This window comes from Rhincodon typus, unplaced genomic scaffold (assembly GCF_021869965.1).
Source record: "Rhincodon typus isolate 14 unplaced genomic scaffold, sRhiTyp1.1 hic_rhity00001669, whole genome shotgun sequence".
Classification (NCBI taxonomy): Eukaryota; Metazoa; Chordata; class Chondrichthyes; order Orectolobiformes; family Rhincodontidae; genus Rhincodon; species Rhincodon typus.
The window spans coordinates 7,075-23,172 of NW_025967307.1; the positions used below are offsets into that span (position 1 = coordinate 7,075).

At 38.8% G+C, this 16,098-nt stretch overlaps 1 protein-coding gene across 1 annotated transcript in view; it reads left to right on the forward strand.

The window, feature by feature from the left end:
• The window catches only part of LOC109931653 (transketolase b), a gene marked incomplete at its 3' end in the record, with an annotated part of 22,339 nt that extends 6,677 nt beyond the window's left edge, over window positions 1-15,662 (forward strand). The window contains exons 5-11 of the mRNA XM_048592689.1: window positions 2,397-2,588; window positions 4,959-5,086; window positions 6,543-6,736; window positions 11,438-11,602; window positions 12,350-12,506; window positions 12,917-13,047; window positions 15,579-15,662. Of these exons, the coding sequence (XP_048448646.1) occupies window positions 2,397-2,588; window positions 4,959-5,086; window positions 6,543-6,736; window positions 11,438-11,602; window positions 12,350-12,506; window positions 12,917-13,047; window positions 15,579-15,662 (1,051 nt within the window). The remainder of the gene's footprint in view (window positions 1-2,396; window positions 2,589-4,958; window positions 5,087-6,542; window positions 6,737-11,437; window positions 11,603-12,349; window positions 12,507-12,916; window positions 13,048-15,578) is intronic.
• Window positions 15,663-16,098: the final 436 nt, after the last annotated feature.

Below are 16,098 nucleotides of genomic sequence, written 5' to 3' on the forward strand. Positions count from 1 at the left end.
GGAAGGGTCCCGACCCAAAATGTCAACTTTCCTGCTCCTCTGATGCTGCCTGGCCTGCTGTGTTCCTGCAGCTCCACACTGTGTTATCTCTGACTCCAGCATCAGCAGTTCTTACTATCTCTGAGTGATATATTTCCAAACGATGTGGTATTGCAAATGGAACCCTACCAAAGTTCTGTCCAGCTGAACCATCATTTAATTTTTCCTCGAGGGAAGTGGATTTGAAAATGACGTTTTGCTAGACATTTTGATTACTTTATGTGCCTATGCACCAATTCTCAGTGATTTGTGTACATGGACACTAGAATATGTTTGCTACTTTACAGTTCATTGTTGACTTCAGCTTGACTCAGCTTGCCCCATTCATTCTGTTCTAATGTAGATCTAAATCAGTCGTCATAATAATATTTAGACTGAGTGAACACTCAATGCATGATAACTCTGTGTTGTGTTAAAAATTACTATATGCTGTTACTACATACAGTGCTACTTTATAAAAGCCATGATAACTACAAACTCTACTACTGCAGGAAATAGTAAAAAGTTGTAAAGCTGTTAAAGATTTGGAAAGTCTTAAGTGATGGCAAGCGGCCAAGTGTGAGTAGAAAACTTAGGTTGATAATTGAATATGCTCAAATGATCAGGGTGTGTCAGAACATTCCAATTCATGTTGTTAAGGATTTGCTTTGTTTGCATTTAACCTTGCAATCTCTGTTAATGTTTTTAAATGTTTCTAATTAAAAACCTGGATATTAAAATAGAGTCAAAGTCATCTCTTTGTAGATATTACCATACCAAATATGGTTGACAAATCCAGGATTGTCTTAGTTTCGGTCTTCTGGAAGTTCGCCAAGTTTGGTTAGTAAGTGGGGACCTAAACCTGGCACAGCACACACTGGTGAGAAATTATTGTGCACGAATGATTGTATTGTGAGCCACTGCCAAGAGATGTAGTCACTTTGAAATAAGGAAATCTGATCAGTCATAGTGACTGCCTGTTTTAGTTTGTATAATTTTTCTGTTGGATGTCTTACCTTAATAAGTTGCAAGAAGAAATTGTAAGTACCCATGAATAAGAGACTTTTTTTCTTTTGGGCCTGTCACCGTACTTTGGGTTTCTTTTGCTTGTTGCACCAGATTTTAATGGTTTATTTAAACGATGCAGAACTAACTTAACAGCATCTTATATACTTTGTTCAGATGAGTTAAATAACTTATTTCTACATAATAAACACCTTGCAACAGTCCCACCAGTGTTATAACAAAATCTTTTCATTGAACATTGATTAAAGAAAGGAAATTGATACTGCACTTGTCATGATTACACCCCAAAATTGACCGGAAAAATGTCTGCAAAATGTTCAATCAGGTGTTGATAATAATTGTTTTAATGAAAAGTAAAATCTTGTAATTCTGAATCCGTCATGGCATCATGTCCTGTCCCTGGGTATGATCTTTTTTTTCAAGAAAGTGGGTTTACATAAATTTTGTTATGTGATGTTAAGGTATGGTACTGCATTTAATAATTGAGTAACTTAAGTTGTGTACTGATTTCCAAGGATGTATCATTTGGACTAACCCTTTTCTATAGTTACCTCCCAATATAGTATGCCAAATAAATAACAAGTTTGTTCTTATTTATAAGGAACTTTGAGGTTCACCATTTTCATTTCAACTCTCAAGAAATAGCCATTTGTGCTTGGCTTTTTGAGAGAAAATTGCGTTATTAAATCTGAAGTGCTGATTGAAGAGTGCTTGGGCATAAGCACTTGGGCAACATGGTTCAGTGGTTAGTACTGTTGCCTCACAGCACCAGGGATCCAGGTTTGATTCTGTCCTCGGGCGACTATCTTTGTAGAGTTTGTCCATTCTCCCTGTCTGTGTGGGTTTCCTCCAAGTGCTCCAGTTTCCTCCCACAGTCCAAAGACATGCAGGTTAGGTGGATTGGCCATGCTAAATTGCCCACAGTGTCTAGGTATATGCAGCCTAGATGAATTAGCCATGGAAAATGCAGGGTTACAGGGATAGGGTGGGATGCTATTCAAAGGGTTGGTATGGATTCGCTGGACCAAATATCCTGCTTCCACACAGTAGGGATTGTAGATTCCATGAAAAAGCAGGAAACATGACTTTGTTTATGATCAGCCTCACACTTTTATTTATTTACTTAAATTGTGCAATCAGCCTTGCTTTATTCAATGTTAAAAACTGGTGTGAAGGAAGAATTTCAACTTAATTGTTTTATATTTCATTTATTGATATATGATAAAAAACCCAAACTTGGATGTATTTTATGATCTCTAGTAGAGTTGAAAGAAATAGTAGAGTCTGAGGTAACCAGAGGTATATTAACCTAGTGTGGAATTACTGATTTTTATTTTCCTCCCAACCTCTAGTTATCGTGTGTTCTGCCTATTGGGAGATGGAGAATCATCTGAAGGCTCAGTCTGGGAGGCAATGGCATTTGCTTCTCACTACAGACTTGACAATTTATTGGCTATTATTGATGTGAACCGCCTGGGTCAAAGCGACCCTGCTCCACTGCAGCACAAAGTTGAAGTCTACCGCAAACGTTGCGAAGCTTTTGGGTAAGTTTTCAACTTGGTAGTTCATATTCAGTATTTCAGGTGATGACTGCTACAGACGTAAACAGAGAATAATATTTGACCTTTCAACTGTGGATACTTGAATAGGAATCTAGGCTGTAGCTTACAGAGGACGTAACACCGTGAATAAAATTTCTAAATGTAAAACTAATGAGTTATAAACTTCAAAATCCAGAGCAATATCAACTTTTTGTGGCACTTTTAATTGATTTTCTCTTGAGAGGTTCGATAGTTAATAAACCAAATCAAATCACATAATATAATAATAGAATGGAATGATAGTCATAGACTGAGATCAAGAGGAATTTCTTCACCTGGAGGGTGATGAATCTGTGGAACTCATTGTCGCGGAAGGCAGTGGAGGCCAAGTCATTGAATGCATTTAAGGTTTTTGATTGGTAAGGGGATGAAGGGTTATAGGGAGAGGGCAGGAGAATTGGGTTGAGAAACATATCATTCATGATCAAATGGTAGCATAGAATCGATGGGCCAAATGGCCTAATTCTGCTGCTACAACTTTATAGTCTTAGATGTTAGCGCTATTATGTATTTGCCATGTTTTTGATTTGAAACTTCATGAGACACTTTTCATGGTGAGTGGTAGTGTTAAGATAGGAAAGAAGATTTTACAGTTACACCATGCAAAATTTGATCTGAAAAGAACAAAGGCTACCTTAAGAGTTCCTTGGAATTTGTAGGCCTCAACATCTGACTACATTACTCCAACACAGCAACCCGTTCTGCAGTTGACTAATCAGCAGCAGGTATGTCAACTCGTACTGATCCCCTACAAACACATGTCCTGACCATTTGGTAGGAAGGATGGCATGTATACATTCTCCACTATACATTTTTACCTCTTTCACTTGTTCATATCTTCCTGCTTTCATTATTGATTCAAATAAAGGACCTCAAGTTGAATTAAAAATACTTTTATCTACCATACTTGCTTTTCAGTTCCTTGGATTGCTAAATGTGCTCTCTAATGATTCCCTTAATGTGCAAGTACTTGAGCTAGGCAATTTGATGTAATTTGGAATGTGTTAGATCCTAAATAATGCATCAATTGTTTTATTTTAACCAGAAGACTTAATGAAGCACTTAGAAAATCATAACGTGATCAGACAAAATCAGCTCTCCCATGCATCCTGCAACCAGCACATTGCTCAAAAATATCTGATTGTTTATTTAATTCTTGTTTCTTGGATTGTTTTTGCTGTGAGCAAATTGATTTCCCAGGTTTCCTACATTTGTATCAGTAACTAAAAGTCAAAATTACTTCATTTGCTGTAAAATGTTTTGAAAATTCTGATTAATAATCTACTTATAAGGTGTAATAGTTATACTGGCTTTTTGCATCATCTAATTGCAGAGAAGTAGAAATTAGCTGAATTCAAATATCAAATCCAAAGTGTTTCATTTACAGTATTTCCAAAGTTGTTGCTTTGAATTTTATTACAACAAAAATAAAAGTGTAGAGACTGAGAAATTCATAAAAGGTATTCCAGAGCATGGGACTTCAGTGGCTGAAGCCAGTGTTCAGGTGAAATGAATGGGAGGATAGGATGTTGCACAGGAGAGCATTGGAACAGTTGGGTTTGGAATTGGTATGGATGAAGGTTCAAATGGCAGATGGGCTGAGGTAGGGACAACAATGAATTGTTTTCGAAGGTCAAAGTGGGTGGTGGTGTCATAGTGCTAATATTACTGGACTAGTAATCCAGAACCACAAGTTAATGTTCTGGGGACATGGGTTAAGATCCCACTATGGCAGTTAGTGAAATTTGAATTTAGCAAAAATCTGAAATAAAATGTTGGACTCATAGTGACCGTATGACCACTGTTGATTGTGGTAAAAATCCATCATTTCACTAATGCCCTTCAGGCAGTAAATGCTTGCATGATAGATGATGGCAACATTCCATGAATGAATTTTTAAAAGGTTGTCTTTGTGATAGTTAGTATAAGAGGTCAGAAGCTTCCTTCTGGATTCAGATAGAATGCTGAGCTTGTAAACACACTGAGACTATGACTAGGGATGGAATGATTAGCAGGAGTATAGATTTAGCAAATAAGCCTGAAAATTATTTCTTTTTCTGTTTATGTTCTTTCGAGCAAATCTAACCTTTTTAATCAGCTAAAGAACTTTTTTCACCTGAAATTACTTTCCTTTATTCCGTTTTTAAACTGCCTCTACTGCACATACTACATGTGTATTCCTTAGCAAATACATTGTATAGCAGGAAACTGACAAAGGTACTATGCATTTATCTCTCTATGTTTTACTGCTCAGATTAGTGTTTGAGTTGAGTTGTTATGGTTTAATTATGAATTCTAAACTCTTACGTACAGCTGGACTACTGAAGTGGTAGATGGGCACAGTGTTGATGAACTCTGCAAAGCCTTTTGGCAGGCCACCATGGTCGAAAACAAGCCATGTGTTATTATTGCTAAGACCACTAAAGGAAAAGGCATTGAAGGTATAATGAATACATACCGTTTTTTATGGAACTGTTTAGTTTTGTTTTAGAGAATTAGTGAATGCACTAAAGTGAAAGCAAACACATCACTCTCTGTATTTTTGTTTCCCAAAGATCAGGCCTACATTATAATCATGCCCACTGAAACTGTGTACTTGTATATTTATACAACTGGTACTCCAGCCTAAAATTCACGTTCCACTGTGTGGAGGTCAGAACTTCATTCAGCAGCTGAAGTTGCAGTTACACAATTCTGGAGGGATGGAAATTCAAAAGGGATGTGTCTGTTAAGCTACTAATGAAAAGTGGGCTTTTCAATGTGCAGAGATTTTTAAACCCAGGGCAAAAAAAAACAGTCCGAAGCAGATTTATATTTTGGGAGGACTGTGGGCTGCTGTAAGATTTGCAACTGCTGCTCAGAATGTGAGCACTGATTGCATAATCATGTACTCATGATGTGAACAAACTCAGTAAAGTGGAATCTTTCTATTCTTGAAATTACTGGTATACAAGGCAGTACATACATGAGTATGATCAGAAATATCATCAATATTCAATATTGATAATTGTAAAGTGGTAAGTTTTGGCAGAACGAGTAAGGACACCATGTGTTTTGAAGTATAAGAGCAAAGAGATCGAGGGACACATCATTTGGCAAAGAATAAAAACCACATTGTGGCAAATAATATTGTGTTAAGAGGTGAAGAGGACACTCAATAGAGCATAACTCTTCCATTCTATTAATTCAACATTATTACATTTGTATGGGCTGTTCCTTGAGGCTTGTTTGAAGCCTCATAACTACAGAATTAGAAAAAGAAAGCTCAATTAGGAGCTTTGATTTTGGTGAAGGGCCTCAGATCAACCTACATTAAACGACCTGCTCTGATACCATGTTTTGACAGCAGTGACAAATGCCATCACAGATGCTGATGTGATCTATAATATTGTAAATAAAAAATTCAATTTGCCCTTGTGTTCTCCCATGCCCCCACCCCCACCAATGTAAACAGTTTAAAAAAAATTGAGTATGACAGACAAAATTAATTGTAATATGATAAGATATAAGGAAAAAACTTTTGCCTGTTTCAGTTTGGAACTTGTATGCTTACTTAACTTGGTAATGGAAATGCATGACATGTGATATGGATGAGTTTCAAAATTGGAATTTTCCTGTTTGTAATGTCACATTATTCCAGAAAGTCAGAGTTACTGACCAGAAAGTATATCTCAGTGTGTACTGTGAATGCTGAATCCTGAACATTATGTTTGATATGCAGTGAGAATCTCCTGAATGATGTATGTACAGTTTGAGGATCAGAGGCAGAACTTCTCGATGGTATATCACACCACATCGACCAGGATTTGATCTGTGACTTTTCAAGCCACAATTCTTTTTGCCTTTGACATTATGCATATATATGGTATTAGCTTTCAATATTTCAAATGTTTTCAGGTGTTGAGGATAAAGAGAATTGGCATGGCAAGGCCATTCCAAAAGATAAACTGCAAGAAACTATTCAAGCAATCAAATGTAGGATCCTGGAGGGCAAGAAACTTACCCCAGGGCAGCCAGTGGAAAATGCACCAAATGTGAATATTGAAGACATCCAACTTGGTGCACCACCCAAATATAAGCATGCCGAAAAGGTAAACAATCATACTAACATTATACATCTTTAAAATTCTGCCACAGATGATCTAGAACCTTGGCTGCACAGACAATGGGTTTGAAATGCATTCAGTCTGGGAGGGTTTGGTGATCAGATCACCCAGTATTTGTGGCAAGGTGGTGGGGATTAAGGTAGAACATGAGCTCACTGGTTTTCATTTGAAAAGTAAAGCCTCATAGTGATGAAACCACATTTTTTTTTTCTTGGGAATGGGGCATATTGGTGTCAGTTCCTGGACCAGAAAGCTGCCCTAAATGCTGCTGTGGGTCTTTTGAAATCATTAGGACAATTCTGATAAAACATTCAATTAGAGAAGGGATCACTTGATTTAAAATCAGTGTTTGCACTTTGGTATTGAAAAAAAATTTCTTTCTTTATATGTTTGACCCTTCATGAACCTTCAGACCCATTATTCAAGTGGCTCAGTTCTTTTTTATTCACTCATGGATGGCGAGTATTTCTTGCCTGTCCTTAGTTACCTTTAAAAGATGGTGGTGAGCTGCGTTCTTGAACTGCTGCAGTCTGTGTGCTGTTGGTAGACGCTCACTGCCCTTAGGGAATTCCAGGATTTTGACTGAACAACGCTGAGGGAACAGCAATGTATTTTTAAGTCAGTATGTTGAGTGGCTTGGAGGGGAGCTTGCAGGTGGTGATGTTCCCATGTAACTGGTGCTGTTATCTTTCTAGATGGAAGTGGTCATGGTTTGGAAGGTGCTGTTTTGGATCGTTGATGAATACGTGCAGTGCATCTTGTAGAGTGTCGGTATTGGAAGGAATGATTGTTTATGGATGTGCTGCCAGTCATGCAGGCTGCTTTGTTCTAGATGGTGTCAAGAGTCTTGAGTGTTTTTGGAGCTACACCCCCGCAGGCAAGTGGGGAGTATTTGATCACAGTCCTGACTTGTGCTTTCAGGTGGTGGATAGACTTTGGGGAGTCAGATGATAAGTAACTCGCTGTAGTAGTCCTAGCCTATGACATGCTTTTGTAGCCACTTTATTTATATGGCAAGTCCAGTTAAATCTCTGTTCAATGATAACTCCCAGGATGTTGATAGTGAGGAATTCAGCAATGATAACACCATTGAATGTCAACGGGTTGTAGTTAAATTGTTTTTGGAGGTGGTCATTGCCAAACATCTGTGTGGCACAATTGTTACTTGCCACTTGTCAGCCCAGGATATTGTCCAGATTGTGTTGCATTTGAACATGGACTGCTTCAGCTCCTGAAGAGTTACTAATAGTGCTAAACATTGTGTAAGCATCGGCGAACATCCCCGCTTCTGACCTTATGATGGGGAAAGGTCATTGATGAAGTCGCTGAAGAGGATTGGGCCGAGAACACTACCCTGAGGAGCTCTTCCTATTAGAGGTGCTCTGGAACTCAGATGACTGACTTCCGACAACTACAACAATCTTTGTATGTTCCAGGTGTGACTCCAACTGGCGGAGAGTTTGCCCCCTGATTCCCATTGATTCCAGTTTTGCTAGGGCTCCTAATGCCACACTCGTTCAAATACAGCCCTGATATCAAGATTTGTTTCTCTGACTCACTTCTGAAATTCAGCTGTTTTGTCCATTTTTGAACCAAGGCTGTATTGACGTCAGTAACTTAGTGGGCCTGGTGGAATCCAAAGTGGGCTTCATTTAGCAAGTTATTGCTAAGCAAGTGCAGCTTGATAGTATAGTTGCTGACAATTTCCATCATTTTTCACTGATGTTTGAGGGTAGACTGATGGGGTGGTAATTGCTTTGTTGGATTTGTCCTGCTTTTTTGTGTACAGGACATAGCTGGGCAATTTTACATAGAGCAGATGCCAGTGTTGTAACTGAACTGGAACAGCTTGGCAAGGGAAACAGCAAGTTCTGGAGCACAAGTCTTTAGTGCTATTGACAGAACGTCGTTGGGACCCATAGTCTTTGCAGTATCTATTGTATCTAACCATTTCTTGATATCACATGGATTGAACTGGTTGAAGACTGGGGACCAGTGGAGGAGGCCGAAATGGGTTGACACTTCTAGATGAAGATTGCTGCAAATGCTTCCGCCTTATGTTTTGCACTGATATGTTGGGCTGTTCCATCATTGAGGATGGGAATATTTGTGGAGTCTCCACCTCCAGTGAGTTGTTTATTGTTCACCACATTCGCAACTGGATGTGGCAGGATTCCAGATCTTAGATCTGATCCATTGGTTGAGGGGCCACTTAGATCTGCCTATCACTTGCTGCTTATGCTGTTTGACATGTAAGTAGTTTTGTTTGTTAGCTGCACCAGGTTGACACCTCATTTTTAGGTATGCCTGGTCCTGCTCTTGGCATCCCCTCCTGCACTCTCCATTGAACCAGGGTTGATCCCCTGGCTTGATGGTAATGGATATATGCTGGGCCATGATTGCAGATTGTGCTGGAGTACAATTTTGCTGCTGTTGATGGCCCACAGTGCTTAATAGATGCCCAGTCTTGATTTGACAGCTCTGTTCGAAGTCTGTCCCATTTAGCATGGTGATAGTGCTGCACAACACGATGGGAGCATTCTCAATTTGGAAGCAGGACTTCATCTCCACAAGGTCTGTGTGGTGGTCACCCTTAGAGATACGATCATGGACAGATGCATCTGCAGCTGGCAGATTGGCGTGGATGAGGTCAGGTATATTTTTCCCTCTTGTTGATTTCCTCACTACCTGCCACAGATCCAATCTAGCAGCTATGTCCTTCAGGACACAACCAGCTGGATCAGTAGTGCTGCGGTAGAGCTGCTGTTGGTGGTGGATATTGAACTCCCTGCTCGGACTACATTTTGTGCCCTTGTCATCCTCAATACTCCCTCCAAGTGTGGTTCAATATGGAGGAGTACTGATTCATCAGTGATTGGAAGATGGTATGTGGTAATCAGCAGGAGGTTTCCTTGCCCATGTTTAACCTGAAGCTGTGAGACTTCACTGGGTCCAGTGTCAATGTTGAGGAGTCCAGGGCAACTCCCTTCCAACTGTCTACTAATGTGCCGCCACATCTGCTGGGTCTGTCCTGCTAGTAGGACCAGAGATATCCAGTGATGATAGTGTCTTTTAGGTATGTGAGTATGATTATGTCAGGTTTTTGTTTGATTAGTCTGTGAGACAGCTCTCCCAATTTTGACATTAGCCCCCAGATTTTAATAATGAGGGCTTTGCAGGGTCAATAGGGCTGTTTCTACCATTGTCGTTTCTGGTGCATAGGTCGCTGGCAGGTGGTCTGTCCAGTTTCATTTCTTTGTTGGAACTTCATAGTGATTGATACTACTGAGTGGCTTGCTGGGCCATTTCAGAGAGCAGTGGAGAGTCAACCACATTGCTGTTGCTCTGAAGATTTTTGCGGTGCATCTGGTGTCAAATGTACATGTGGCCTGCTTACTCCAACTATAGAAGTAACTATGTTCTCCTAATTTGTGGTGAAGTCTCTGTTTGTCATCATAAGCGACACACAGGCTTACTTTACGATAATTCAAGTGGTAGTATGAGGAGGAGCAGATTGCGTAATCACTGTCAAAAGATAATTTAATGAACACATGGAAAAAGAAATAATTGCTGTGCTGTGGGCAATGATTGGAAGAATGGGATTAATTTTCAAAGACCCAGAATTGTCATGGTCGGCCAAAAAGCCTCCTTGTGTGTGGGAATGGCAGGGAACATAGCGATATCTTCCAAACCCATCTGGGAAGGTCCATCCTCACCTTTGAAGAATTAGCAGCATTAGAAATCTAGAGCTGTAGTCTGATATTCCCTGCTTCTCCACAAACTGCACCAATTGAGTTAGCATTGGAAATCACATAAAGATTGTTTTTAAAGAGCAAGCTGAGCAACATTGTTGAAAAATCCAAGTCATTTTAACTAAAGGGAATGGACTAGCTATTTTGCCCTTTAGTAATCCTGTGGAATAAGCAGAGCAATGTCAGAATTGGTTTTTTGTTTAATACTGTGTTGTTAAACTAGAATCAGAAGTAATTCAGGCAAAATGTGGGATGCAAGTCCATCACAGAATCCAAGTTGAAATTTCGTGACTCACACCTCGTGAATTGAGCCAAAAGTGGTGATTCTTGCAACTCAACATTTTTTTTTCCAGTTGTAGTTTGATCCCAGTATATTTTAAATACTGCAAACTAGTGAGAAATGGAGAAAAGCTTGATCCAGATCCAGACTGCATAGAGTGAAAAACATGAAATCGTGTAATTGTGTTATAGCTATGTGCTTATGCAATTCAGTTCATTTACATCCTTTTTGGAGGCTTCAGATGCCCCACAGATGATTTCTGTGTAATTTCTTGTTGCTTAATTACAGTGTATTTAATCACATGTTTCTATTTTCATGAAGTTTTCTCATGTTTTGATAAATAGTTCCACTTTTGGGGCATGTGTATTGCATGTAAATATTTTACGTAAGGCATTGAAGAGTCTCTGTGCATGTCACTTTGTAGCTCTGAGGGTTGAAACAGAGACATTTCATGGACATCAAAGGAAGTTCCTTCACTCACATTCCCCCCCCACCCAAAACACATTTTATTCACTCACCCTCAAGATAAATCAGCAACACACCTCCTCAAAAGGCATAACCTCGGTGCTGTATCAAGGCTTCACTTTTTTTTGAAAAGAAAGTCAAATATTCATGTATTATTAAGTGCCATTTAACTTTTTCTAATTCTTCCAGGTAGCCACGCGAAAAGCCTTTGGAACTGCCCTGGCAAAAATAGGTCGTAGCAATGACCGTGTTATTGCTTTAGATGGTGATACAAAGAACTCAACATTTTCAGAAATGTTTAAAAAGGATTATCCCAAGCGTTATATTGAGTGTTTCATAGCAGAACAGAACATGGTAAATTTTATTTTGCTTCCTTATTTTCTTAATTTTCACAGACAACAGGAGTAGATGAATTCCACTTAACATGGCCAAAAGCAGAAATTGCTGGAGAAGGTCAGAAGGTCTGGCACGATCTGTTTAGAGAAAGCAGAGCTAATGTTCTGAGTGTAATGACCATTCTTCAGAACAATCAGTTCTGAAGCTGCCAGACCTGCTGAGTTTCTCCAGAAATATCGTTTTGTTTAAAATCTTCAGCATCTGCAGTTCTTTGTTTTATTCTACATAACATTGAAAGTGGAACTAAAATATACACTGGATTGATCTTTTTAACTTTTCTTGATATTTTGTACTGTTTACCTTTTCCTGTCAGTCTGTTATCCATGCCTAGTGCTTCTGCAGTTGAGAGAGCTTGCCTCTGGGCTTCCATCAATATATTCATCAACTACTTTCTGACTTTTTTTTTGGCAACAAGGTTAAGAGTGGCATTGTCCTTTTTTGTCAAAATAGTTTATAAAATACATAGATTAGAAAATCCAGAGAATATCAGATTTGCTCCTTTGTATTCTTCAGTTTAAATATTTCAGAGTTGCATGATCTTGCTCCATTTGATAGAATTTCCTGCTTGATTTTACTTCACCATTTCATGTAAACATCTTGTGACGAATAGTAAGTGGAAGGAAATGAAGGGAAAGTGAACTTTTCTTTCATTCTGCTTTTGCTGCTGGCCAAATAATTATTATTGACCCTGCATTTCATTTACAGGTAAGTGTTGGTATTGGCTGTTGTGCACGGAACAGGACTGTTCCATTTGTCAGCACTTTTTCTACTTTTTTCTCCCGAGCATTTGATCAAATTCGCATGGCAGCAATTTCTGAAAGCAATATCAATCTTGTTGGATCCCACTGTGGTGTCTCAATTGGTGAGTTTAATTTTACTTACTTTACAAGACTAATTGCTAATTATTCAGGAAGATCATCCCTTATTGTCCTTCTGCATCATTATACCTGTCTTGAAGACTGAGCTTGCAGAGGAGTTTAGTAGCTTGTGTAAGTGATCGTATTTTGCACATAAGTGTAGAAAACAGTTGTTAGCTGGTTGTTTAATTATCTTGAACTCACTTAAAAGTCCAGACATTCACTTCCAGTAGAGGTCATGGACAGTGATTGAGTGCAAGACATAGTTGACCTTCCTATGGTATATTGTCCTTATTGGCTAACTGAACAAAATCTAAGCTTGAATCTTACATGTTGCTGATCCTACAGTACATCTTCAATTTGAACATGAGAGATGGACTGTGAGAATGTTTCTAATGCTGCTAATTCTTCTAAGGTGAGGATGGACCTTCCCAGATGGGTTTGGAAGATATTGCTATGTTCCGTGCCATTCCCACAGCAACAATTTTTTATCCAAGTGATGCCGTGTCAACTGAGCGGGCAGTAGAGTTGGCTGCTAATACCAAGGTATAGAATGCACTGTTTAACAGTGCACTTTAAAATTGTGCTGTTCCTAATTGTTGACCAAATTTAAAGCCACACACTTTATTAAACCAATTCTCCCACTTTTTGAGAAATCATGTACTACATTCATTGTCTTCGTGATAGGTGGCATTAAACCACACATAAAGAAACAAATTGGTGATGGCAATCTGACAATGTTTGTTTTTATTTCCAGCAATGGAGGTCATGTGCTCAAAGTCATTCAACAGCTGTTGGTTTGGATGGTTTCAAATCTGAACAAAAATTTGAACCTACTGACAGACCCTATCATTTATTTATAAGAAAGAAAGATATGATTATAAGCTACCAATCATGGTTGTCCCAAAGCCCTTTGTGGGCAAATAATTACTTTCAAAGTACAGTCACTGCTTTGTAGCCATGTATAATTAAGTTGTGCACTGCAAGGCCCCAGAAAATAGGAAATTGGATAAAAAAAACCAAATAATATTTTTGTTGTACTTGGCTGAGCAATTACTGAAGTACCAAGATTGCTTTGGGTAAGGCCATGAAATCTTTCTGATCCACATCGACAGACATACCTGTTAACCATTCTAAAGACAACAACCCTGACAATATATTATTACTAATTTATGCATTGAAGTGCCAGTTTAGGTTGTGAGTTTAGGTTCTAGAGTAAAACTGCACCATCATTCTGACTTAAAGGTGATAGTCAATCAAATCTCAGAAGACACTGAAGCTATAAAAAGAGACGAATTTCCAAATCAACAAAAATAAACTGGACAATATTACACAAATTCAAACTTCTACTGTAATAAACAAACTAAAATCAAAATCGATTAAACATTAACAAACAGGGAACTATTACAATACAGTTAAAAAATGCTACTTTTGCATTAATTAACAAAAACAATCAAGTTGAATCTTCTGAGCACTTTTGTTGTGTTGTTGAGCTATCCATGGTTGAAGATAACATAAAATGGTCAACCATGGTTTTTAGCTAACATAAGATGGCTGAAGAGATTTATTAGTGGAACACAGCAGTTTCCACGGTCAGAATCATGGCCTTCATACCCATGGCAGCCAGATAAGACAAGGAAATGTCTTGTTGATACCAATAGCTTTGGACATGGAGAATAGTTGTGATAAGAACCACTTTGGAAAAACATTCAGAGGCCCTTTTTACTGGCTAGTTCAAAGTTTAGAGAAGAGTCAGATCCCACAATAATGAAGACTTTTTAAATAAACCTGTATGAGTATGTTGAAATTTATAAATGCGACGAACAAACTAGCATCACGTGATTTAACTGTATTCATCTAAGGCAACCTTAGATAGTAAAGAGAAACCTCCATCCTGCTAACAGTGGGGATTGAACCATGTCAACGCTGGAATGTACCTGATAGCAGGAAGGACAAATAATGGGTGCGGTGTGAGAGAGCCTAAGAATAGATAATAACGATGTCTAGCAAACATCATGAGAACATGGGAAGACCTAGGGCTATCCATGAAGTTGACCATCATTGATCATGTATACGCAGGGTTGGATGTTTAGGATGGAGGGAATGTGGCTAACACTAACGTCAATGTTGCATGTAATCTTTGTAATGCAGAATGTATAAATATCCCGTACTTTAATGGGAGAGTCAGTGTATGTTGAAGTCTGTCTCCAAGAGATCTCTCCCACACTGTATTGTTAAGGACCCCCGCAGCACTTAATACTCCTCTTTAAAATCTCTCTGTAACAGTGCACAGTGGTTCTGATACATTTACAGCATTACGAGACCAAGTCCCGTGTTATTCCTTGCTCAACAACAGACGTGCTTCTCCCTGTAGTCTGGAGTCCTTTCCTCTTATAGTCTTCCAGATCTGGCTTCCATGAGCAAGAACGAATGCAGCAACTGCTTATTTCTTGAATCTCAGAGTCCATTAGTTCTAGCTCCTTCCTTTCGAACAGAACACTGAGTCTTACAAGCAGCCTGTTTGTTTGAAAGCACATACAAGTCCTCCTGTGCCCTTCCTGAAAGCAGCTGCCTTGTTTTTTCACGTAATTGTAGTTGCTTCCTTACCTTGTCCACCTCTCTGTTGCAAACAAATGTGTTATTGTATATGGGTTTGCTGTCAGTAGGTTTTTGTTCGTGTTTCACCTGCGTGGAAGTCAGATCATGTAGGCATGTCTTTGAACTTGGATGCTTTTAGAATTCGAAGTTTTACCATAAGTTGAAGGAGATATTTGGAAACACAACCATCGTGTAATGTCCAGCATTCATAACACAGTGCTACCACAAAATCATACTGTCATTATACATAGAGTGCTTTCAATGTAAAATCTGTTAGCAGTAGTGAAAAATCTTCAAATTCGTGAATAGCACATCTTGCCGAAGTTTGGCACGATGCATATACTTAACTCTTCGTAGTTATATCCATTATTTATTTTTCTCTTCATTTAGAATCAGGACTAGATTTTTAAAATCTTCTACATAGATAAAGTTGCAAGATTTGAATCCTTCATAACTGAATCCTTGCTTTATGCCTCCAGGGTATTTGCTTTATACGAACCAGCCGACCAGAAACTACAATAATTTATAAAAATACTGAAGTCTTTGAAGTGGGAAAAGCTAAGGTAGGTGATGAAACAAAAAGAATTTGTACAAATTCTTTAATTCTATGCATTAGTTTCTTGATTTTGCTCCAGTGTCTGAATGAGCATTCAGCTACTGTTAACTGGCAAACATGATCAGGAATTTGCTGTTTCAAAGACTGTTGCAGTTTATCTTGAATTGGTTGTGTAAGATTATAACGAAGTCAGCCAGGTGGACATCATAGAATATGAGTTCCCTGATTGGGGCTATTAATCTGGTCCAATCAGGGAGCCCAGGTGACGGATAAAAACAGGAGTGTCAGAAACCTTGTTTACTGACAGCTGGCTGAGAGGGAGCGGGATCAGTGTCAAGGACTTGAAACATGTAATAAAGGATGACTCGGTGATGAGATACCGGCCTCTGTGGAGTGATATCAGTGGCAACAAGAGTGAAGCACGCTCCTGTAGAAATTCGTTT